General features: G+C 48.5%; 2 protein-coding genes across 3 annotated transcripts in view; one reads left to right on the top strand and one right to left on the bottom strand.

Moving 5' to 3' along the window:
* The first annotated feature begins 796 nt into the window (after window positions 1-796).
* Window positions 797-4,300, top strand: SCGB1A1 (secretoglobin family 1A member 1). Its single transcript, XM_043452167.1, has 3 exons — window positions 797-954; window positions 3,093-3,280; window positions 4,151-4,300. The coding sequence occupies exons 1-3, from the start codon at window positions 900-902 to the stop codon at window positions 4,181-4,183; spliced, it is 276 nt and encodes a 91-aa protein (XP_043308102.1). The 5' UTR covers window positions 797-899; the 3' UTR covers window positions 4,184-4,300.
* A 9,911-nt stretch (window positions 4,301-14,211) lies between these two features.
* Window positions 14,212-26,575, bottom strand: part of AHNAK (AHNAK nucleoprotein) — a 95,579-nt gene continuing 83,215 nt past the window's right edge. For both annotated transcript variants that reach the window (XR_006266390.1, XM_043451715.1), the window contains one exon: window positions 14,212-14,528. Coding sequence is in view for 1 of the 2 variants with exons in the window: in XM_043451715.1 (XP_043307650.1) it covers window positions 14,521-14,528 (8 nt within the window). In the remaining variant the exon portion in view is untranslated. The remainder of the gene's footprint in view (window positions 14,529-26,575) is intronic.

Raw genomic sequence — 26,575 nt, forward strand, 5'->3', positions numbered from 1 at the left:
GAAAAAGGAGGCCGCCACTGACATGGTGTCAGAAGGGGCCACGGTCACAGCCTGGAGCCACCAACACGGAAGCCTGGTCAGTGAAGAATCAACATCCAAAGAACAAGGGTGGCCAGGGAGGAAAGCAGGAAATCAGAGAGTCGTGGGAGCACAGGAGAGAGAACAATTCAAGAAGGAAATGGTGAGCGGTTAAGGCCATGAAGAGGTCAAGTGCCATGAGGCCTGTAGGGCCCGTGGGTTTGTCATCAGGAAGGCAGGACTCCAGACCCGGCTGGCACAGTGCACCCTCCAACCTGACCTGGGCATTGGGTTTCTGGAGAACTTAATCTGTCAACATGCTTCAGTTCAGGGTCTCGCCCAAGTTTGACCACAAGACACTCTGGACCACATGACTCTGGAGGCTTGAAGTCCAGCCACTTCCTTGGAGTGGAGCCTGCTGGAGTATCAGGAAACCCAAGTCTCAGTCCTGTCATTGCCACTGGTACGGGGCCTTGGGCCTCAGTTTCTCCTGGGGTGATGAGATCAGGCGGACTCTGCTGTCTGTCCATCTACACCGCCCAGTGCTCAGGTCCGAAGGGAGTAGCAAAGGCGGCCAGCTCTCCAAGCCCTCTGACTCAGGAACGCTCACCCCCTCCACACTGGACTCGGTTCCTCACCCAAGTGGCCCATTGTGTGAGCTCTGTTTCACTGGGGACAGAAACTGGCTTGAGAAATGAGAGTATTTACTTTTTCCACCAAGCTGATGCTCAAGTAAACAATGCAATCCCGTAAGTGGATCCCATGCCCTGCCCTCCCCACTGCAGGAGAGTATAAGAAGGTATCCCAGTGGGCACATCACCCATGAGACCACCGGATCCAGAGACAGGGCCAGAGCCTCCCTCACCAGCCTCCTGCCCACCATGAAGCTCACCATTGCCATCGCCCTGGTCACCCTGACTCTCTTCTGCAGACCTGGTGAGTGTCCAGAGCCCTCCACCCCAAGCCAGCCTCAGCAACTCTCCCAGCGCTGCCCAGGAGAGGGGGCAGCTGTCCACGTCCTCTGTGTGGCTGCTCAGAGAGCCTGGGAATACTGACTTCCAGCCAGGAAGCTAAGTCTGGCAAAGAAGCCCATCTTAGGAATTTAGGCAGAGCCCTGAGGCTGTGATGAAACTTGTAAAGGACCCCATGTTCCATATCCAACAACCTCAGAAGTGCAGAGATGGAGAAGATCCCACCTAGACGCAGTGACCACTAGAACAGGAGTAACTAACAAGCTCCCCAAAGCCCAGGCCTGGACCGACCCCGAGGTGCCAAGAGACCTCCAGGTTTGGGGTCAACACATCACCCCGGCAGCCAAAGAGGCTGGAAGGAGCCTCATGGCTTCCAAAGAAACCCAACCCCAGCAAGGTCTCCCATTCGGGACAGAGAGAAATATTCTAGAAGGGGTTCTTCCCTTGGAGAAACTGCCAACTCAGAATGGAGATTTCTAAACATTTTTTTTTGTCCTCTACAAAAAGGATTAGGAGTCTCTGAAGAGTTGCAGCTGTCATGAAGAGGAGAGAGATGGGGTAGGGGGTGTGGATCCCATCTTCCTCAAAGCCCCCGATCTTTTGGGAACTGGGATACTTAGCTGCTTTTTACTCCATATCTGTCTCTTCTACTCCTTCTACAACAACAAAAAAAAAGTAAACAAATTCCAACGCCTTCACTTTCAAAGTTCCCTAAGAAAAATAGAGATAAGTTTTATGACCTTGGGGAGTGGCGGGGGAGTTGGAGACCAAGAGGCAGCAGCAACAACTGTGGTGCAGAGATGCCTGTTTTAAAGGGAAGTAACATCGTTTGGACTGAAATGTACGTTGATTAGAAGATCTTAGCGCCAGGTACAGCCCATTAAGACAGGGTGAGATACGTAGGTGGTGGGCCTGGGATGCGTTTGTGTGTCCGTGTGTGTGCACATATAATAATATCAATAATAAGCTCTAACGTTTATCGGTGCCCATCCCTGTGCTGAATCCCGTGCACATATTATCTCTTTTCATTCTTACAACAACTCTATGAAGTGGGGACATTATCCCCCGTTTTTCAGATGAGAAAACTGAGCTACGGAAAGATAAAGTGACTTGCCTGATGACACAGTAAGTTGCAAAGCAGGGATCTAAGTTCTGAAGAGGGTCTGACTTAGAGTGATCACTTTGTGTGGAACCCCGGAGTCCTGGAAAGGGAGTTCGCACACAAGCTGGTGAAGTCAATGACAGGGATTTAAGACTCAATGGGAAGTCAGGGCAAACAGGGAGCTGGGGATGGTGATTCTCCCCATGATCCCGGGATTGTTGTTGTTTAGTCGCTAAGTCGTTATCTGACTCTTTGCAACCCCATAGACGGTAGCCTCCAGGCGCCTCTGTCCAGGGGATTTCCCAAGCAAGAATGCTAGAGTGGGTTGCCATTTCCTTCTCCAGGGGATCTTCCAGACCCAAGGATCGAACCTGCAATCTCCTGCATTGCAGGCAGATTCTTTACCACTAAGCTACCTGGGAAGCCCCATGATCCTGGGGGCAGGGACCTAAAAAGGGAGCATGAGGGGGACGCCTTCAGATGAAAGGAACACAGCAGGGCTAGGAATAGGCGCAAAGGTGTGTCTGTGGGTGGATGAGCCCACAGGCCCGGCGCCCACAGCGGATGTCCCTTCCGGGCCAGGCTCAGGGGCTTGTGCTTGGCGGGTACACGTGCCTCTTCCTGCCAGCGCCTGACTTAGTCACGTGGTCTCAGACCATCACTAACCATCAGTAAGAGGCATGTTTCCGCTGGGAGCCAAAACCCTTTGTGGCCTCTCCCCAGCCACCACGCACCACACCAAAAAAAAAAAAGTCAGATCAGCAGCTTCTATTCTTAGAGCTCCACCTGGAAATCAAACAGAAAGAGCCAGTAGCACCTTGCCCGTCACAACCCAGAAGGCACCCACATGGCGCCAAAGAGCCAACTGCTAGCCGCGTCACCCTCCAGGCCAGGGTTGAGAGGGTCCCTAGCTCTTGTGGATCTGGGCCAGGCCCTGGCAGGGGGCTGGCCAGTCTAGACACGGGCCTGGATACAGGGGCTCTCTCCTCTCTATTCTCCAGCATCCACAGAGGTCTGCCCCAGCCTTCTATATGCCTTGGGAAACCTCCTCATCGGCACGCCTGCCAGCTACGAGGCTGCCCTGGAACCCTTCAACCCTGACGAAGACATGAAAGAGGCAACAAGACAGCTGAAGACGCTGATAGACACCCTCTCCCCGAAGACCAAGGACAGCGTGTTAAATCTCATGGTACATGCTTCCTCCACACCCGCTGCCCGTGTCCCTGGGCTGCAGTGCCGCCCACTTCAGGGCATTTGTGCATGCTCAGTCAATCAGTCGTGTCCAACTCTGCAACCCCATGGACTGCAGCCTGCCAGGCTCCTCTGCCCATGCAATTTTCCAAGCAAGAATACTGGTGCTGTGCTGTGCTAAGTCGCTCAGTCATGTCCAACTCTTTGTGACCCCATGGGCTATAGCCTGCCAGCCTCCTCTGTCCGTGGGGACCCTCCAGGCCAGAATACTGGAGCGGGTTGCCATGCCCTCCTCCAGGGGATCTTCCCAACCCAGGGATCGAACCCAGGTCTCCCACATTGAAGGCAGATTCTGTACCATCTGAGCCACCAGGGAAGCCCCAAGAACACTGGAGTGGGGAGCCTATCCCTTCTCCAGGGCATCTTCCAAACCCAGGGATCAAACCCACATCTTTTCTATCTCCTGCATTGGCAAGCAGATTCTTTACCACTACGCCACCTGAGAAGTCCCTACTTTGGGAACACTTTTCTAATCCAGAGAGGAGAGTCACAGTGCAAATGTCCCTGGAAAAGCAGGCACAGCCATCTTATCTTTTTTAAAGAAGCTCCCGAGGGACCCTCCTGACAGCCCAGTGGTTAGGACTCCCAGCGCCCACTGGAAGGGGCATGGGTTCAATCCCTAGTCAGGGTGGCAAAAAATAATAATAATAATAATTAAAATAATTAAAACTAGAGAAGCTTCTGAGAAATAATCCAAGCTTAGCTCCTCCCACAAATACTGAAGCTCTTAAGTGACATTAAAGTTTCTGGGTCTGGCTTTGACATTTTCATTTACCATTGTATTGTGGATTTTGTTTGTTTGTTTTAGGGGAGAATAGTACAAAGTCCAGAGTGTGCTTAGGATTTAGAAGCTGAAGATCTCCACCTGCAAGGCCCCTGCCACTCCCCGGATGCCCCTTTCACTCCATCCCCACCAGCCCCGCCTGACTGCTGCAATAAAGTCCAAGCAAGCATCTCATCTGTGTCCCCACCTTTTTTATTCACCTGCTAGAATGAAAAGTGTGCCACTGCTGGGGTAAGATTAGAGCAAAAAGAAAGGCAGTGGCCATGGAAACACATCCCCAAGGGTCCAGACCTTGTCTCACTTCCAGTCCACAGATGGCCAGACCAGCTTCTAGCACATACTCCCTTCCATGGGCAGAGAGCCAGCCTGGAAACATTCCCAGGGCCTTGCTCAAACCTGACCTACAGGGAACGGTGGGGGCGGTGGGGGTGTCGGCGGGGGGAACGTTAGACATGGTGGCAGCTGACCTCAGGCTGACCTTCCAACCCCCATCCATTTAGTAATGAAATTCAGTGTTCCGTTTCTTCCAAACCCTTTGGGATCCTGCTCTTGGGTTGAAAAAGAAATATTTAAGGTGATTATGCTACCCAGACACAGCCGCAAACAAACATGGAGCTTTCCAGAGAGTTCCATCTCCCAAAGATAAATGGTGGACCTTTGAAGCATTCTGACAGAGCAGTAGGGTGCTCTGGGGGGCTGGCCGGCCCTGTGACAGTCTACAAATCACACCCAGCACAGATGGTCTCTTCCCACCTATGGAAGGATCCGATTCCTGTAAGAAGCTTAGAAAACAAAGGCTGGAGGGAGGAACAGACTCAATCCCTTGGTTAGGGATCCAGGGTCCTTGGGGGTGACTTTGGGGACAGACAGAATCTGGGGGGCATCCCCAGAGAGGATCGGTTAAGTGTTTTGCTTACTTCACATTTGCCACATGAAATTATTCTCAAGCTATTTTTTCAAGCAAAAACCCTGCTCTCGTGCATTTTCTAGATCCTGTATCAGCCATCCTGATGAGGGCATCCTACGTCCAGGCTGAAACTGCAGAGGCTTATGGGTCAAGCCGTCCATTCACGTCACTCTCTGTCCCCAAGAGGCTAGTGGAGAGTGGGTGGGAGGGGGTCAGGCTGGTCAGCACCTGGCCACTGCCGCCCACTGGCGATGGTGCTCCTATCTGACCCCAAAGCCCTTCTCTGACTGGTCCCTACCCGCCTCCTGCCATTCCTTGAGTCTGCATCCAGCCAACTTCCACTCAAAAAGAGAATCGGCCACCCCCTTTATTCTTGCATGAAATCAATTCCCAGATATTTACTGGCACTTGCCATGTGCTCATGGTGATGCTCGGGGCTCTGAGGAAGCCGGGAGCAGATTTCATAACCCAGCAAATATGCATGAAGCAGTTGCTCAGTGCAGAAGTGCACTGGGGCCCAAGTAGAGCAGAGTGAAGATAACAGCGGCCTCTGGTCTCAGGGAGCCAGGGACCTGACAGGGAAGACCGCCAGACCCCCCAAAAATCAACAAAGAAGCAGACAGACAGATAGGTAAACCTGTGCTGAAAGCATAAAAGAAAGAAAGGGAGCTCCCCTGGTGGCTAAGTGGTAAAGAATCTGCCCGTCAATGCAGGAGACACAGGTTCAACCCCTGATCGTGAAAGATCCCACATACCGCAAGGTAGCTAAGCCCATGCTAGAGCCCGGAAGCCACAACTACCAAGCCCACGCGCCCTAGAGCCCACTCTCCGTAACAAGAGGAGCCGCCGCAATGAGAAATCCAAGCACCACAACTAGAGGCGAAACCTCGCAGCAACAAAGATCCAGCACAGCCAAAAATAAATACATAGGTAAAATTTGTTTGGGAAAAAAAAGAGAGAAAGGGAGTGATGTAAGCAAGAGTAGCATGGACATGGGATTTCCTGGTGGTCCAGTGGTTAAGAATCTGCCTTGCAAAGCAGGGGACGCAGGTTCCATCCCTGGTCAGGGAACTAAGATCTCGCAGGCTGCAGAGCAGCTAAGACCTGATGCAGCCAAATAAATATTAAAAAAAAAAAAAAATAGTAGCATGGACAGGCCAACCCAGGAATCCCCTGGCTCAAGGTCTGAGCAGAGACAGGAGGGACTGGAGGGGATGGGAGAGGCAGACAGAGGCAGAGGGGAGACAGGAAGGAAGATCACGCAGGGGCACAGAGGGGATCGTGGGGAGGCTGCCCAGGCTCCCTCCCTGAGGTACCATGGAGCCCTGCCCCTGGACCCCAGGAGAAAATTCAGAACCTTCTGAAGACTCTTAGCTCTAGGTTATCTCTCACCTGCCAGCAAACAGCCCAGACCTCTTCCCCTTTTATCCTACCATCCACCCAACCTCTCAGTCTCCTCTTGTCCAGCAGAAATCTGATTCCCCCTCCCTCCTCTCTTTCCAGTCTCTGTAAATTCCTTCTTTAGCCTCCCAGCTGCTCTGGCTGAAGCCAAGGGGCAGTCCCGACCCGTCCTCCAGTACTGTCATGTTCAGCCAAGCAAGTCACCTGCAAACGCCTCTGAGAACCGCCTGCCTGCCCACAGAGCCACCCTGGGCCCCACCACCGCTCCCTCACCCGCACAACCTCGGGGGAGGAGGGCTCCTAACTGCCTCCCAGCTTACACTCTAGCGCCCTGCAGTCCGCTTTCCACAGTAAGGCCAGAGCCAGTTATCAAATGAAAACTCCCTTCCCCCACTCCAATCAAGTAAGGCTCTTTGAAGCTTCCCCACACTCTTCTCACCAACTGCAAATGCAGAATGCACCCATCACTGCTTCTCATCTCCCATCCTTCCCACTGCTCACTCCGTCTCTGCAGTCTGCCCCGCTGGCCTGCAGTTCTTTTTGTTTTTTAAGAACCAAGCCGCCAAACCCCTTCCTATCTCAGGGCCTTAGCACAGGCCACACAGCATGAACTGCTGGAAGCTATTGACAGTTGCTGTAAAAATTCACCCTAGGGACTTCCCTGGTGGTTCAGTGGCTAAAACTCTGAGTTCCCAATGCAGGCAGCCTGGGTTCCATCCTTGGTTAGGGAACTAGATAGACCCCCACATGCCACAGCTAAAAGTTTGCCTGCCACAAATAAAAGATTCCACGTACCATGGCAAAGACCCCACGTGCCACCACTAAGACCTGGAACAGCCAAATAAATATATTTATAAAAATAAATAAATATTTACTTATTTTTAAAAAAGATTTGGTGCCTCCAAGGCAGAGAACACCAGTTCCATTCCTGGTCGGGAAACTAAGATTCCCGCATGCCGTCTGGCTCACCCCCTCAAAAGAAGAAAAAGCAAATCGCCGTAGAGCAAAATAGGCAAAGACTAGAACTCATCCTAAACGTGGGTCCCATGTGGATATAAACACCCTCCAAACACCCGCTGTCCCGTGGCAATCGGCCCCTGACCCGGCCACACCATCCCCAGATACTGAAGTGGAGGACGCGCACAGGGGGAGCGGGAATGGAGCGGGCAACCGCAGAGGGCACGGAACGAGAGGGTTGCAGAGAGAAACCTCTTCGGTTCGGATTTTTCCAAGAAGCTACGTGGTCCCGCGGGGACGCGCCTTCCGCGCCCTCAGCAGCCGGCGCCTCCATGGCCACTAGGGGGCAGTGTCGACCAAGGTGTCAGGTCGGGGCCTCTGAGCCCGCAACCCACACAGCTCGGCTCACTCCGCGGGACACAGGAAACGTAGTCTGGTGTTTTGGGTTTTTTTGTTGTTGTTGTTTTTGTATCATCTGTGATTGCTTTAACTTGATTTTTCAGGGTTTGTGTTTTTGTTTTTTTTTTAATAAGAATTCTGAGGAAAAGCAAGGGCAGTCATATAAAGTTGCTGCCCGCTGAACCCTACCAGGCATGTGTCAGCTCTTTGGGAATTAGCAGTAATTCCGTTCCTGAACAATTGCAAGGGCAAGTCCAACAGAATCTAGAACGTGAGATGGTCCGGAAGGTACAGAGGAGCCCCGGGCGCTAGGGGAGCAGGTCCTCTGACCTCCGTCCACCTTTTTTAACATCTCAAGTAACCTAATAATTAATTTTATTGATTGCTTACTCCCTGACAAGCATTTCTGCAATTTCTTATTTCTTCCTCACACAATCCAGATTGAAGGCCAGACCCCAACTCCTGCCCTACAGTAAAGAGTGGGATCCCAAAGGCAGGAATTTCCTGGGCTAATAACTGAAATGACACTGATGAGAAATGTCCACCCCCCCAAAAAAATATGCACCTACGTGCACACTCATGCAGACACACACACACACACACACCCAGACTATAGCCATCCCACCCCTCCCTCACTATCTGCCACAAAAGAGGGCCTGTGATTGTAAAAATTCCAGAGCGGGTCAGGGGGACTGGCAATTCCAGAAGAGATTCTTGGTAGAGGGTGGGGCCTCATGGGGGTGGCGAGCCTCCTGCCTCCCCTCTCCCCCACTGCCTAGGCCCTGGTTCCTTTGCATCCAGGTCATCTTTAACTCACATAGCTTGGCCTCCAGTGAGCCATCCACCTAGGTGAGTATTGTTCAAACAGATAAGGATCCAGGGCCATAAAAGGTTCAGAATTTTAATTACCTATTCAGAACTAGGGAAATATTTACCTAGGGCAAATAAAGCAGGTATCTGGGGATAAAAGGAAGGCCAATTATATGGCAGGAAGAGTCTCCACCTCAGAGGAGCTGCAAATGTAGGCGATCCCAAGAATGTGAGCTGTCAGCACACAGAAATGTACATTCAGTTTTAAAAGAGCAGAATGCAAGATGAACTGATCACAGCCACAGAAAGAGCACATATCTATGTGACTCATGTTTCGGGAAAGCAGAAAAAAATTAGAAAAATGAAAGAATGTCATGGGGTTCTTTTTTTCTTTTCTGCCCGGCCACACTGGGGCCATGGCTTATCTTTGAACAGACCTCAAGCTAAGAAGGATTTTTACATTTGAAGAAGGAAGATGAGGAGAAGTGTGTCCAGCCCCGGTTATATAAATATATAATTATATAATCAGCCTTTTTCACTATGAATATGCTAAACTCTAAAATGCAAGGATGCCTTGGGGAGGGAGGTGGGGGGGGTCAGGATGGGGAACACATGTAAATCCACAGCTGATTCATGTCAATGTATGGCAAAAACCACTACAATATTGTAAAGCAATTAGCCTCCAACTAATAAAAATAATTGGGAAAAAAATAAAATAAAATGCAAGGAGGCCAATGTAATGAATAGAAGCTTCCCGCGTTTGAGAAGCATTATGCACAAACCATGTAAAGTGAAAATGTAATATGTATGGGACTTCCCTGGTGATCCAGTGGCTAACACTCCACACTCCAAATGCAGGGGGCCCAGGTTCAATCCCTGGTCAGGGAACTAGATCCCACAAGCCACAGCTAAAGATCGTGCATGCCACAGCTAAGATCTCTCACAGCCAAATAAATAAATAGGTTTTTTAAATTAAAAACAGTAAAAAAAATTTTTTTAATAAGAACTGTAAACTGTATCAATAAAGACAAAAAAGTTAAAAGCTAGAAATGTATTGTTAGCACTATATTACTTTTAGCATTCATAGCATTCTTTTGAAGAGCCCAGGGGAAAGACCCAATTTCTTGATCATGTTATCTAACTAAACTGTGAATCTGGGAGAATTTTTTTTTTTTAATATATTACTCCCACAACCTGCAACCGAAAGAACAATTATTATTTATTTATTTTTTTGGCCACACCATGTAACTTGAAGGATCTTAGTTCCCGGACCAGGGATCAAACCTCTGCCCCCAGCATTGGGAGTATGGAATCTTAATTACTGGACTGCCAGAGAAATCCCAGTTAGATTTATTCTTGAAGGAAGCTGAAGAGGAGTAGTCATTACTAAACATGGCCATCATTGCAGAATCAACATTGCAGAATCATTGCAACACTGCAGAATCCAAGGACTTGCCCTTGCTATGTCAATATAGAGCCTAAACTGATGGATCTGTAGGAAAGCTGCAGTTTTACACCCTCAACACGTGAGCGGATTGAAGTTAGCCTGGCAGGAAAATCTATAAATGATTCATGAGGCAGGAAGAGGAACCAAAACCAACCCTCATCAACTTTATCAAGATGATATGGATAAAATGATGTCTAGTTTATGGCTAATGCAAGCATGCTGTTTGCAGATGCCAGGGGTTTTGTGGGTAGTCATTCACCATAGGGTGGTTGTTGTTCAGAGAGGCTTCAGATAAATGATAAAGAAAACATCAATTGATGATGAAAGGGCCACACAAACAATGCCTTCTGCAGCGTGTAATTAGGGAGCGTTCCTCCCCAGGCACTTACGGAACACACCAGCGGGCACATGGAAACAATGTGAGGATGAATCATTAGGAGTTAGCCACCCGACATATTTCCATGAGCAAACCCAAATTATGAACCTTTAGTATATGCAGAAATAAATCTGAAAATAGATTCAGCTAAGCATGCACAGTTGATAGCATCAGAATGGATCAACCAGGGCCTTGAAACTCAGACTTGTCCCCCAGCAAATGAATGGATTCCAAACCCATGACAAGAATCTAGTTAACTCCTAAAATAGCTGAAGCTGTGTGTCTGCAGCACCCAAGCATCCTGAGTGTCTGTGAGGGATTCAGCTCAAAGTGTCCTTTAGAATTCCCTCTTACGACGCTGGTGACACATGTGGATACTCCTTCAGCCCTAGGACAGAGTGGAGATGCTGTCAGTCAGGGGCTCTCAAGGAGAGAGCCTGGGCCCTCTCCTCATCTCATGGGTAGTGAGGAGATGAGGACCGACCTCAGGGCACTGGGCCCAGAAGAAGGATCTCCTGACCTCTGACCTTATGCATCCATAGGTCTCCGAGTCTACCGCTTTCTCAGTTTACCTTGAATGTGCCCCCTTCTCTCTACTCCGATCCCAGTGCCAGGCCTTCGCTGTCTGTGGCCTGGGATATTGCAAATAACCTCTGAACTAGTTTCCCATGGCCTCTGTAATAAACTACCACAAACTTAATGGTTTTGCTTTTTTTTAAATCCTCAAATGTATTATCTTACAGATCTGGAGGTCAGAAATTCAAAATGATTTCACTAGACTAAAAACCAAAGTGTTGGCAGGCTGTACTCCTTCCGGAGACTCTCAGGGGAGAGTGTGTTTCCTTCCTTTTTCAGTTTCTAGAGGTCACCTTCATTCCTTGGCTCGCGGCCCCTGCTCCCATCTTCAAAGTCAGCGGGGCAGCCTCCACTCTCCCTCTGGCCTCCTCTTCTCCCTCTGGCCTCCTCCTCTGCCTCCCTCTTCTATGTGGATGGACCCTTGTGACTGCTCTGGGCCGGCCGGGTAATCCAGTGTGATCGCTTCATCTCAGCTGATTAGCAACCTTAATTCCATTTGCCACCCTCCTTTCCCTTTGTCATGTAACCTAATGTATTCACAGCTTCTGGGGATGAGATCATGCCCATTTTGAGAGGCCGTTATCCTACCTCCTAAGTGGCCTCTAAGATTTCAATCTCGTCCCTTTCCACAATATACTTCCCATGGTTGCCAAAAATCAAAGAGTCATCTTCAGTGCTTTTGATGAAAACCCTTCCCTGCTCACAGTCCCCTACAGGATAAAGTCCAGACTCCTCGCTAGCCTGGGAGACCCTACTAGAAGCCTGGCCCTGCCCGAGCTCTGGACTCAAATCCTGCTGCTTCCCGCACCTAAACTGGGGGTACAGCCGTGGACAAGTCTTGGAAATAAGCTGCCCTCCAGCTTAGGCTGCTCCATTCACAGACAGTAGATGCAGTGAGCCATCTCTGGGGAATGAATCCAGAGATCGTCTCTAACTAGGAGAAAAGAATGCAGCCACACCCTACACTCCACCAGGGTGATGAGAGAGTCATCTGGGGTGTGGGACTAGAATGTGGGTGTCGTGTAGGACATGGAAACCCAACCCGGTGTCCTGGGCCAAAGAGAAGGAAATGGATTGCATCCAGAGGGAGGCACAGGGGTCCTGAGTGGAGAGAAAGAGCGGTGGAAGAATGTTCTAACTGCGCTCGCCTCCGGACCTTCCTGACGCTCATCTGCAGGAGAGGACATGCCTTTCGGTTCACTAGCCTCTGATTGATGAACCTGCTAACATGCCTTTTTTTTTTGACTGCCCACAGGCTGTTCTAATTGTGGTGCATGGGATCTCCAGACAAAATCACATATGTTCAGGGTGGTACGCCCATAGACTGCATGGGCTATCTAGTTGCCCCGCAGCACGTGGGATCTTAGTTGCCCGACCAGGGATTGAACTCGTGTCCCCTGTATTGGGGGGCAGATTCTTAACCACTGGACCTCCAGGGAAGTCCCTCCACCAATATGCTCTCCATCTGGATGCTCGGTTAGTGTACAGCCGCCCCTTTGAGATGAAACTCTTACACTGTGTCCCTCAGGCAGGTCCTGAGGCTATAGGGCCACGAGGTATACCTGGGCAGGGCTGTCTAAGGACAACCAGAACCCACTTCTCATCAGTCCCCTAACCCAGGGAGATGGGGCAGAAGGGAGAGCCAACGGCCCATGTCCTAATGCTGCCAGCCCAGGACAGACCACCTCCCCGGCAGGCAGACTTCCTTCCTTGAGTGACCCTTCCCGCATTACCACACAGCACCCACATTAATATTGAAACAGGCAACAAACCCCCACCTCCCCAGACTCCAGTCTCCCCGTTCCAAAAAGTCACCCGAAGACCCAAGCTCCATCCTCCATGCCCTATGCAACGTCTGGGACATGGCTATATATATATATGTATATATTTTTTTAACTCATTATTTTATCTAAAATTCAAATTTAACCAGGCATCTTTCATTGATTTTATGGGAAACCCAAACAAATTTTTTAACTAACCTAATATTGTTATCTGCTAAATCTGGCAACCTTAAGATTCTTTCAAGGCTCAGCTCCTGGGATTTCCCTGGTGGTCCAGTGGTGAAGAATCCACCTTCCAATGCAGGGGATTCGGGTTCGAACCCCGATCGAAGAACTAAGATCCCACATGCCGAAGGACAGCTAAGCCCACGTGCCTTAACTACAGAGCCCACGAGCTCTGGAGCCCATACACCAAAACCAAGACCCAATGCAGTCAAAAAACAATACAATAAATAAATAAAACTTTAAAAAAAATACATCTTTGTAAAAAAAAAAGCAAAACAAAATTCAGCTCCTAGACTCTTCCTCTAGTGGATAAGTTAAGACCAGTGTGGAAACTAAGACTGTAGATTAAGTACATTACAGGAATGGAGAGCCTTTTTATTCCCTCTCTCTTCTTCCAGGTGGGACCACATTGATGACCAAATGGTGCCAGGGAGGTAACCCTGACTCCCAAAGATTGGCCATCACCCACTGGCCAACCTGTTGGAGGAAGACAAGCACTTTGTGGGCGGGAAGTTCTAACCAAAGTCATCAACATATTCCCAAAAATCAGGAACTCACTCTTTCCTTCTTTCTTGCTTCTCATAAAGATGAGATTAGCCAATGAAATTTGATTCTTTGAACCCACAAACCCATCTGAAATGTATTCACTTCACGATCGATAAATTTCAAGACCTGATTATTCTGCAATTGCATTGAAGTTGAAGATGTTAAATATTAACCCAATAACCAAAAAAAAAAATTATCTTTTGATATCTACACCATAGACAAGAATTTCAGACTGTACCCCAGTGACCCGAAACTTGGAAAATTCTTTGCCTAAAGAAATGTATTGAATGACATGTTGAAAATATTGATTTTGTGTGTGTGTGTGTAGACTAATAAAGAAACTCCAGGAGATGGGGAAGAACAGGGAAGTCTGGCGAGCTGCAGTCCGTGGGGTCACAAAGAGTCGGACACGACAGAGTGACTGAACAAACAACCAAAAAGAAGAAAGAGAGAGTGGGGAGAGGGGAAGGGAAGAAAGGTGGAGAAAGAAAGGAGAGGAAGGAGAGAAGGAGTTGATGTTCTGTGTCTTCATCACTTGGGGGCAGAAGTCAGATACTGAATCTGAAAAATAGTGTCAGTTGCTGCTGCCTGTGGTCAACATGCCCGGTCATTTTAATAACACCAGGGAAGGGGGTAGTGAAAAGGCTGACTCAGCGTAGATGCTCGATAGATGTTTATTGAGTAAATAAGTGAGGAACCATCACCTAAGCCCCGTCACCAAAGCCCACTCTGGTTACAAACCCGCCCCCCTGGGAAGTGACGAAATGCACCAGAAAGAACTGGCACCCCGCAGTCCTCATCTAGAACTGGCTGGGGCGCTCAAAGCCACCTCATGGAAGGTATTCCTTTAACTGCAGGTGTTTGTTTCCTTTGGCACAGCGATATGTAATTTCCCATTTTTAGAACAATGCTCCAAAGAACCGTCACAAAAACAGCCTTCGGAGGGGGCGGATTTCTTCCTGGCCTCGGCTACAGCCCTGTGAAACAACAATAACAAAGGGACTTTTATTCAAAACACAGTTTGCATCTCTCCATGAAATCAGGAGGGCTTTCTAGTTAATCATGCACAGGCTGAAAAAAAAAAAATTCCCCCCACCCCTTGGAAGAGCATCCTAACAAATGCTTGCCTTTGGGAGGGGTCAGTTTGGAAGCGATTCCGCAGTGGAATCTGTTTTGGTCTTGACACGTCTCCCTCTGCAGGTTCCCATGTGGCAGGGGTAGAAAGGAAGCCCGTAGAAAGGCAGGGTCTGTCCTTCGGGTGCCCCGAGCAAGTCTGAGGCCAGAGAGGACAGTGTGTTCTTGAGAACGTGCCAACAGCAGGCCGAAGGTGGTGAGGAACCGGGGCGGGGTAAGATGCGCGACCTCTGGTCTTAGCCATTAAGGAAGCTCTCATCATCCTCTCCAAACCAACCTTCTTCCTGCTTCCTACATGCCAGCCAGAGAGGAGCTCCCAGACTTGAGTCCTCACTCCCCCTTTGCCATCTACCTGCACCCTCCTTCCATCTCCCCCCCGCGCCCCCCCCCAGGTTTACCGACTCATCCCTACCTGGACCCGCACATTTCTCTCCTCTCTGGCCCCCTGGCTGAGCTGATTTCACCTCACACATGGGTCTGCACACCCCACCTTCCCCCTACACCTCCCCTGTTCAAGAATGTTCCACGACATCAGTTCCTCTAGAAAATGTCCAGCCTTCTTGGTGGACCAGTCTTCCTTTCCAACTTCATCTTCCACTGTCTCAACATAAATCTTAGGCACTCACCAAAACGGTGGGCTCACTGTTCCCCAATCCCACCTCCTCTACGTACCCCCTCCTCCCCCCTCCCCTAACTTAGAATGACCTTGGTTCTCTCTCTGGGAGTAAATCCTACTCATTTTTGAAGGTCCATACAAATAATACCATCTCGCTGATCAATCTGGTTGGAAACAACCTCACTGAAGCACTATGATTCTGCCCCCTTCTCTCAGGATCTCCACTTTGTGAAGAAATCATTCGCATAAATTCCACCCCACCCTCCCACCGCCAAACACGTGTTGAACGGTTTAAAGGAGTAAAGTCTTTTTAAGAAGGTTGAGGGACTTCAACCTTCTGGCAATCCAGTGGTTAAGATTCCATACTTCTAATGTAGGGGGTGCAGATTCAATCCCAGGCTGGGAGAACTAAGATCCCATGTGCTGTGCATTGCGGCCAAAAAATTAAAAATAATCATAGTGTTGGAAGGAATTATTAAAAGGGAATCAGTAAAGGGAAAACTCTGACATTTCTACACCACCCTCTTCTGAGCGCTTGCTACGGGGCTGACGGTGAGCTGAGCACGTCTTACGGACGACCTCATTTTACCCTCTCAATGAGAGTACAAGGTAAGTGCTGCAGTTCCTTGTGTACAGACAAGGAAACAAGGGCTTTGAGAAATTTCCAGAGAGCCTCACAGTTTAAGGGGAGCACAGCTAGAGTCCAAGCTTGGCTCACAACATGGATTGCTATGGGCCAATAATCAGTACTTCATTCTCAGAGAATTTACAACACAGAACGGTTAGGGTGAACTGGCAGGGTAGGAAACCCTGAGTTCTTTCTTCTTCCGATTGGAACAAATTCATGGAAAGGATGCATAAAACGGATTTTTAAAAGAAGAAGCAGGGATTTGAGTTCCTAGAATGTCAGGATACATGATGAATTCTCTTGTGCTGTGCTGTCCTAAGTCACTTCAGCCGTGTCCAGCTCTGTGCGACCCTATGGACTGGAGCCCTCCCAGTTCCTCTGTCCATGGGATTCTCCAGGCAAGAATACTGGAGTGGGTTGCCATTCCCTTCTCCGGGGGATCTGCTTGAACCAGGGATGGAACCCGCGTCTCTTGCATTGGCAGATGGGTTCTTTACCACTAGCGCCACCTGGAAAGCCCCGGAATTCTCTGTAAGACATGGTATCTAAGGACTTCCCTGGCGGTCCAGCAGTTAAGATTCCGTGATTCTAATGCAGGGGGTATGGGTTTCATCCCTGGGCAGCAGCAAGAGTTCTGATTGTGAAGTTCAAGTCCTGACCCCTGCACCTACCAGCTGGGAGTCTCAGACAAGCTAGTGAACCTCTCTAAGCCTCAGTTTCCTCATCTGTAAAATGAGCATAGTTACCTAACCAAAGGGGACTTTGGGTGGATGAAGTGAAGTAATCTATACGAAGCTCCTGACACATATAAGGTGTTTAATACATTATTATTGCTGTTATTACTTCCCTTGAACATGAGAATCTGCATTCCTTTTCATTTTTTTTAAAGTGAAGCATCACATGTAAAAAGTACATAAAATGCATTCATCTACTTGATAATCATCTACTTTTATATGCTTGATAATCATCTACATTTACATGCACATATATACCCACCACCCCAGTCTGCCGATTTCTGCCTCCCTCCAAAGTTCCCTCCTGCCCCTTCTCATTCCATACACCCACCAAACACAGCCATCATCAGACCCATCACAGTTTCTCTTTGCTTCTCCCTGAACTTCAGATGTCGAGCCAAAGCTATGGTTTTTCCAATAGTCATGTATGGATGTGGGAGTTGGACTATAAAGAAAGTTGAGCGCCAAAGAATTGATGCTTTTGAACTGTGGTGTTGGAGAAGACTCTTGAGAGTCCCCTGGACTGCAAGGAGATCCAACCAGTCAGTCCTAAAGGAAATCAGTCTTGAATATTCATTGGAAGGACTGATGCTAAAGCTGAAACTCCACTTAAAAAAGACTTTACTTTGGCCACTTGATGCAAAGAACTGACTCATTGGAAAAGACCCTGATGCCGGGAAAGACTGAAGGTGAGAGGAGATGGGGACGACAGAGGGTGAGATGGTTGGATGGCATCACTGACTCGATGGACATGAGTTTGAGCAAGCTCTGGGAGTTGGTGATGGACAGGGAGGCCTGGTGTGCTACAGTCCATGGAGTCACAAAGAGTTGGACACGACTGAGCGACTGAACTGAAGAACTGAACTTCGGATGAATGGATTCAGACAGTGAGCAATCTGTCATGGCTGCGTGTGTGGTACTCCATCGTAAGACTGCACCACCATCACTGTCTCCAGTCTTCTATTGATGGGATTGGGCAGTAGCTCCTTGGAACACTCCGTACGTAATTTTTGGTCAGCCCAACACTGGATATATATACCTGTGAGTGGAATTACTGGATTCGAGGGTAGGCATAGCTTTAAGTCCACTAGAATCTGCCAGTTTTCCGAAGAGGCCATGCTATTTCTGTACCCGCCACAGCAATGCATGGTAGTTTCAGCGGTTCCGTGTCTTTAATGGCACCTGGCGTTCACTCTTATTTTAGTATTTCTGGTGGCTGTGTAGCGGTATCTCTTTGCGGTTTTAATTTGCATTTTCCTGATGAGTAATGACATTGAGCCCCTTTTCATAGTTTATTTGGCCATCTGTACATGCTCTTCTGTGGGTGTCTGTAAGGTTTTTGCTCAGTTTTTATGGGATTGTTTGCCTTTTTGTTATTGATTGATAGTGGTTCTTCATTTACTCCGAAAATGATATATGTACAGATATATGTATTGCAGCTATCTTCTTCCAAAACTGAGACTTACCGTTTCATGTCTTTAAAGTTGCCTTTTAAAAATGTTTTAGGTCCGGGGGCGGGGCCGGGGCGAAAAAAAAAAAAATAAAAAATAAAATAAAAATGTTTTACTTGAAGTTGATTTACTGTGTTATGTTAGTTTCAGGCGTACAGCAAAGTGATTCGGATTTTTTTTTCATATACTTTTCCATTATAGGTTATCATGAAATATTGAGTATAGTTCCCTGTGCTATGCAGTAGATCTTTGTTGATTATCTATTTGATACATAGCGATGTATATCTGTCAATCCCAAGCTTCTCATTTGTCCCTCCTTCCCTTTCCCCTTTGATAACTACGAGTTTGTTTTCCGTGTCCGTGAGTCTATTTCCATTTGGTAAATAAGTCCACTTGTATCATTTTTTTAGATTCCACATAGAAGTGACAACATATATTTACATTTCTTTGTCTGACTTACTTCACTTAGTTTGATAATCTCTAGGTCATCCATGAAGCTGCAAATGGCATTATTTCATTCTCTTTTATGGCTGAGTAATATTCCACTGTGTGTATATACCACATCTTCTTTAGCCATTCATCTGTCAGTAGACACTTAGGTTGCTTCCACGCCTTGGCAATCATGAATAAGACTGCTATAAACATTGGGGGTGCACATATCTTTTCTAATTAGAGTTTTCCTCTTTTCATGTTTCTAACAGTGCTTTTGATGAAGAGAGGCATTTAATTTTGATAAAATCCAGTTTATCTATTTTTTTCCTGTGGTTAAGTTGTGCTTTCTGGTGTCCTCTTTTAGAAATGTTTGCCCACCTCCACCGTCATGAAGACACTCTATATTAATTTCATTTAATAATCTCGTGGTATCTTCCTGTCAAGTTGGAGATTGATTGTTAATTCGATGAGGAGCAAAGTTCTCACAGGAAAAAATAACGAAGCATGACGGGCTCACATGATAACACTCAAGCAGTAATGACCGCCTAGGTTTCGGGACCATCCAGCCTGCTCCTTGGCAGCATTAACAGGCACCCTTGCTGACTGGCTGGGCTGCTGAGATTCCACTGGAGAAGCCCCTAAGAGAGGAGCAGCATCTTTTAGAGTGAATCACAGAGGGGGAGATGGCAGTCCCCCAGCGTGGGCCCAGCAACTCACACTCACACCCCCGACAGTGATCACCTTGCAAACACATCCTTCTCTTCCCCTTTAAAAACCGTTCCCCCATGCATTTCCTTTGCTCCCTGAAATTTCCGTCATTATCATTTGTCTAGCCATTTATCAACTGGGGGCATTTGTCATACGTTTGTCTTTTAAATCATTTCTCCCCTTCTGTCTCTCCATCCCTAAAAGCAGCATTTCTCAGCTTCAGTCCTGTTTTCGCTTTGGACCAGATACTCCTGTGGTGGTGGGTGGGTGGGTGGTCTCTACACTGGAGGATGCGCGGCTCTCCCAGTTTCTCTTTTTGCTACCTTTCTCCCTGTCAATCAAGAAACCCAAGGGAAAAGTGAGAGGGTGGCTGGGAGGTGAATCATAGCATTTTCAAGCTCACAGGGGCCTCAGATATGATCTAGTGCAACCCCCGCTTTTACAGATGAGGAAACGGATCTGAGTGGGGGACGGGGAGGATGTATCAGAGACGAATAAGGGAATAAGGAGTGGGTTGGGGGAGGGGAAGGCAAGGGCCAGGCCACAGAGGAAATCAAAATTCCAGGGCCTGAAGCAGAATTTCCAGTCTCACCAGGGAACCTGAGATTGCTTCCCACAGCTCCTTTCTCTCTCCTAGCCGCGAGCCCCATTCCAGAAACAGCCCAGTACTGGTCAGATGGAGGTGCAGACCCAGAATCAACAACCCCCCAGCATGGGATCAGGAGTGCCGGTCCCTGGAAGCCCATGCCAGAGCTTCCAGTGGACATAGATGACCACAATTTCAGTGAGGGTGTTTCATGATGACTAATGCGATGTCATATATATATATGACTAATCTTAGCTTAATCCTATAATTATGAGGGAACTGAAGGTCAGGCCACCTGACCACACCTGTCCCAGTGGAGAAGTTACAGAGCAAGAGATCCATGAGAGCAGGAGGGTGCCCTGAGACAGTGTCAGTCCTGGCCTGTCTCCAGGCAGGCAGATGGCTTGGGAGAGCCCTCGGTCAGAATCTCCCAAGTCACACGGTAGGTGTTAACACTGAACACTGTTCTAAATAGTCTGTGAAAACACGAATTCAGCCCCTCCTCCCCCAGCCTCTGAAGGAGACACTGTCATTCTCCCATGCTGGAGATGCTGATACAGATCCCAGGGAAACCTTGGTCAAGCATTGGGGTGCTCTCCTGGAGTATCTTTATGGGGTCACAGGGTAACACACATCACCTCCCTCCTACTGTAATCCATGTCAACCTCACCCTCTCAGACAAGTGTGGAGGCACTCTGGTGTGTAAACACCTACCCCAAGAAATAGATATACAATGGAATACTGCTCGGCCATAAAAAAGAATGCGATAATGCCATTTGTGCAACATGGATGGACCTAGAGATTATTATCATACGAAGTGAAGTTCAGAGAAAGACAAATATCATAGGATATCACTTATATGTGGAACTTTTAATGTGATAGAAGTGAACTTATTTACAAAATAGAAACAGACTCACAAGCATAGGAAAAAGACAAATTTACGGTTACCAAAGCAGGCAGGGGGTGGGGGAGGAATAAGTTAGGAGTCTGGGATTAGCAAATACAAACTACCATATATAATATAGTTAAACAACAAAGTCTTACTATATAGCACTGGAACTATACTCAGTATCATATAATAAACCATAATGGAAAAGAATATGAAAAAGAATATATATATATGTATAACTGATCACACAGTTTGCTGTACCCCAGAAACTAACACAATATTGTAAATCAATGATACTTCAGCTTAAGTTTTTTTAAATAAAAATAAATTAAAAGGAGTTCCCTGTTGGTCTGGTGGTTAGGATTCTGCACTTTCACTACTGAGGGCCCAGATTAAAGCCCTGGATGGGGAACTGAGATCCCAAAAGATGAGTGTCATGGCCAAAATAAATAAATAGTAAATCAAATGTAAATTTAAATAAATAATCTTTTTAAAAAAAGCTTACGCCAAGAACCTACACAAAGCCCTGGGTGGTGCTCAGGATTTCAGTGGTACACGATGAACATTTTTACTTTCGCAGTTATGAATTTGTTTCAGGGCTTACTAAAAAACTTCCAGGTTTCATTGATGGCAGCGATATAAAGTCTTTTTTTTTGTAATTAAATGTACATTTTTAAATTTATTTTCTTAATTTATTTACTTCACGGCTGCTCTCTGTCTTTGCTGCTGCTTGCGGGCGTCTCATTACCATGACTTCTCTTGTTGCTGAGCGCCAGCTCTGGAGCACAGGCTCAGAGCCGTGGCGTCCCCAGCTTAGTTGCTCACGGCATGTGGGATCTTCCCGGACCAGGGATCAAACCAGTGTCCCTTGCATTGCAAGGCAGATTCTTAACCACCGGACCACCAGTTATGTATGCTGTGTTCAGTGGTGTCCGACTCTTTTGTGACGCCATGGATGGTAGCCCACCAGGCTCCTCTGTCCACGGGATTCTCTAGGCAAGAATATGGGCGTGGGTTGCCATTTCCTTCTGCAGGGGATCTTCCCCACCCAGGGATCGAACCCCTCATCTCTTGGGTCTCCTGCATTGGCAGGCGGATTCTTTACCACTGTGCCACCTGGGAAGCCCTAAATGTAAGGTTTTTAAAATAAACCTACTTAAAGACAGCTATCAAACAAATAGCAAATGATGGCATGTGAATGTGACAGAAATTCTGATGATAGCACCGGAGTGACTTACGTGTGGGCAAGACTGCTCTGGTCTCGTCTCATCTTGAGAACAGCTGACCCCGGCTGGAGCCCCTGGAGGACCTGGATTGTCCCCTCACTCCTCTTATTCCCACCTGCCATCCTCAGAGCCTCTTTCTCAACAGCCCGGAAGATGGGAGTCAAACAGCTCTCTGCCGTCTCTGCCCCTTTCCACATGTGGGTCACTATTTTAGAATTCTCTGTTTTCTGGTGATGAAAGAGTAACCCAGCAAGGCTGATAAATATACTCAAATCCACAAGTAAGAGGCCAAGTGTGACGACAGAAAGGAATGAGGAAACCCCACCCCATTTTCTTTGGACACGGTCCTGGGCCTTCTGCCCCAAGCTGGACTTCTGAGGCCGGGGACATGCCAGCCCTGGGGTCCTCCGCTGAGGGTCTCTCTCCAGCACTGTTCTGTGAGCTGGACGACGTGCCCAAGGACCCTGCCCTCTCCCCCCTCTTCCTGGGGACTCGGTGGCACGGAGCAGCCTCCTGGCTCCCGTCTCGAGAGCCTACAGGGAGTCCCGTGGGTCCGACAGCCCACTCTGCTTACCCAACCTCTGATGGTCCTGCCTTCCTGGTGGGACATGAAGGACTGTCCTTCCTGGGCACATAGGGAACGTTTTCAGAGAACACTCATAAATGAGATTGGGAGGACTCCCTCCAAGCCCCAGGGATATAATGACAAATGACAGGAGGGGATTTGAACCAGCCACCAAACCCCACCGTCCCCAGAGATTTCTCAGAAGATGGGAATCAGATGTCATTGGCCTGCAAGTGTCTGGCTGGCTCCTGGGCACCACCTCCCCCAGAGCTGGGCGGGTGCCCAGCCGAGGAAGCCTGAGCCTCTCAGGGCATTGTTCTCTCACAGAAGAGGATCTCGAAAGCAGAAGGAAATTAGAAACAACCGTACAATGAATACCAGATTCTCCTCTCTCCCTGCCTCGGCTGCCAGGAGATTCAGCAGCAGGGCTGGCTGACAGCGCACCCCACCCAGCAGCTGCTTGCCCTCCGGAACATCTACTCCACGGGAAGGGCCGGTCCCCCAGGCCTTGCTGTTCTCTACTAATGCCCACAGTGTCCATTTTCCTTCTCCAGCGAGATGCTGGTGGCTCCTCAAGGGCACGTCTGGAGCTTCCTTCCCACAGGGCATGACAGGAACAAACTACAGGCACGCTGTTTGTTGATTGAGTGACTGATTCCCTCTGGGCACCCTTCTAAGCACTTCCCAGGTATAATAATCTCATTGACTCTCCCCATAGCCACCCTGTGGGGGAGAAATTATCATGAGTCCCATCTTAGAGGTGATGGAGTGGGGTCCAGGCAACCCAGCCAACGGGGCAGGACCGATCCAATGTGGCAGCTTTGACGGGATCACACCATCCTGCTCCTCACTTCTCACCAACGTCAGCCTCTCCCAGCAACTCTGTGAGATGTGCATGGAGCCCAAAGTCCTACCCCAGGTGCTGGATAAGGAGGGTGACCCCTGGACAGAGGTGTCCCCTTCGGAACCCACACCCCCGAAACAGCACGGGCTGGGGATGGACATGAAGGAGTTTATGGGGAAGTGTCAATCTTACCAACCCCGCATCCGCACACTCCTGCTAAGAACTTTTCCTTAAAAATGCATTTTTTTTTCCTGTTGGGGCTAATATTCATTTTAACATTATGTTGTGTTATATGCCGCCTACGTAAGCAGACACGAGCCTCCGTGTTGTGGAATACTGAGCTCAAGCCTCTAGTCAAACTGCTGTTTGCTTTCTGCTGCAGCCATAGCTACGATCGGAATAAACAGAGGAGAAAGGTTTGGCTTCCAGTCCTACGAGCTGGGCACTGTGCCACCCTTCCCCCAAACAAAGGGGAAAGATGCCAGGAGTGACGGACCAGGGCTAATGGGGAAGAAAAACGCTCTTCTATTCCAGGGGCTACTGAGCAGGGTCACAACTCCCCAGAGAGGGGCGGGGAGGGGGCAGGGAGGCATTCCCTTAACCCCTGTGTGGAGCCAGCAAGTTTTCTAACTGTGGGCAGCGGAGGGAGGAGCCAGGCGCCATGACCCACAGTCCTGCACATGATGTCAGGCTTGGAAGGTGCCAGCGAAGCCCAGCTTGTCCATGATGGGCCTGGACCTGGATCCCATGTCCTCTCTGTCCAGCCTGGGGCTCTCACTGTCCTGCTGGCCACTGGCTTCAGGACCTGACAGCCCCACACTGTGTGTGCAGTGACCTCTGCCCTCGGGACCGTAGTATGTCGTAGCCATGCCTCTGACCATGTCCTGGGCTGCTGCGTCCATTTGAAAGAGAAAATCTGAGCATAGGCTTTGTTCTTGGACTCTCCAGTGTACAATCACACAAGTGTGATCTGTTTCTTTAGAGTCTGGTATTTTGTTGTTTTTTCAGTTGCTAAGTCAGGTCTGACTCTGCAACTCCGTGGACTCCAGGCTCCTCTGTCCTTCACTATCTCCTGGAGTTTGCTCAAATTCCAAGTCCATTGAGTCGGCGATGTTGTCTACGGCCATACCACCCTGAACGCGCCCGATCTCGTCTGAGTCGGCGATGTTATCTAACCATCTCATCCTCTCCGGCTCCCTTCTCCTTTTGCCTTTAATCTTTCCCAGCATCAGGGTCTTTCCCAATGAGTCAACTCTTCACATGAAGTGGCCAAAGTATTGGAGTTTCAGCATCAGTCTTTCCAATGGATATTCAGGTTTGATTTCCTTTAGGATTGACTGGCATGATCTCCCTGCCAGCCCAAGGAGATCTCTCGAGAGTCCATTATATGTTATGACAAATGTTATGACAAAGGTTGATGTAAAAATCAAGGTTACGGATTCAATTTCTAAATGAACCCGTGGTCATATCAAGGGAAATAAGGAAACTTCATCTCCCCGGGGATCTTCATTATCCTGCACACCTCCAGCCTCAGAAGGCATCTGAGTCTTTTCAGAAAAACCTCCCCTGTGTTCCAGTAATAGCCAGCACCTCTTGTGCGCTGATCTCACCCCCAGGTTTCTTTCAGGGCACAGGAATCAACAGCAATCTTGCTTCAAAATCCTTACCCTCTCTCTCCTGCTGGCTTCTTCTGGTCTGCTTGTACACACCTTCAAGTATGCCTCGAATGAAAATTCAGGCCTCCTGTGTCTGCCTCCTGTGCCCAGAGAGGTCCTATCTCTCCTCTTACCTTGAACTCCAAACTTCCTGGCAGCCCACTTTCATCTCCTGAACTTCCCCCCGGGATTCCTAAGGCCCCTGCCATGTTCAACCCAGCCTGGCTACTCAATGGGAACTGCCTCTCAAGAGTCACAAAAAGTCTAGAAGCATTGAAGCTCACAGCCACTCCTCAACACCCATTCCATTTGACTTCCTTTTGGCAATGAACCCAACAGAAAAGATTCTTCCTTGCAAGAGGTGCTTGGGGCAAGCACTGCTCGTTGCCTATTCAAAGCCATTTCCCTTCTCCTTAGCTGGCAGAATCCCAACTCGGTTCAAACACAGGAAGGAGATTCTTTTATTTCAGCTTCCAGTCCAACAGCAACATGGGTCCTTTCTGACCAGTGGGACATAGGTGGAGATCAGCTGGGGTCTTCTGGGGACAACCCCTCACCACCACCCACCCCCACAAATAAGAGGGAGACAGGAGGACAAGACTGCTGTTTCCTGCTCTGCCCAGGCGGCTCTGTTTCCTGTCTTTGAACTTAGCCGTGTGAGAATGTGATTCCTGAAGCAGAGGGAAGGTCAAGAGGACCTCGGTGACATTCACCAGAGATCTGCTACTGACCATGTTAACCATGAGAAAAATAATCCCTCTTACTCACAGACACAGAAACAAACTTATGGCTATCAAAAGGGAAAGGGGGTGGGGGGAGGGATAAATTAGGAAGCTGGGATTAACATATACACACTACTGTGTATAAAAGAGATAAGCAACAAGGACCTACTGCATAATTCAGGGAACTCTACATAATATGATGTAATAACCTATAAGGGAAAAGAATCTGAAAAAGAATAAATATATATATATATATTCTGAATCTCTGTGCTACATACCTGAAACTTACACAATACTGCAAATTAACTGTTCTTCAGTTTTGAAAACTAAAAACAAATACCTCTTGTCTACATCATCCCTGGACAGATTTGCTGTTAGCTGCAGCCAAAAGGGTCCCCTACCAATGTGTCACGCCTCTCCTCTTACTGACTCTACCCTCCTATCCCTCATTCTCAAGTCCCCTTGACAGCCCCTCCACCACCGGCTTGAAAATCAGTGCTCGCCTGGCCCTCTGTGTTCCCTAAGTGCATCCCCCCATCAGTCACCTGTTCATCAATTCAACAAATACCTGTTGGCACCTTCTATGTGCCGGGTTATCCTCACAGACTGACACTCAGGTGGGGAGACAAAAAATAAACAAGATGAGTAAATAAAAATGCCAAGTTGTGACCAGTGAATGCTCTGAGTGAAATGAGTGTCTGAAGAGGATGTTGAGAAGGATGTGGAGTCTCCTTGGGTCTTGGGCAGTGATCGAAGAGGCAACATTTACACTGAAGTTTAAAGAATGAGAAGAAGCTGGCCATTCCAGACAGTGGGATGGAAGATGAACCCAAA

This window comes from Cervus canadensis, chromosome 29 (assembly GCF_019320065.1).
Source record: "Cervus canadensis isolate Bull #8, Minnesota chromosome 29, ASM1932006v1, whole genome shotgun sequence".
Classification (NCBI taxonomy): Eukaryota; Metazoa; Chordata; class Mammalia; order Artiodactyla; family Cervidae; genus Cervus; species Cervus canadensis.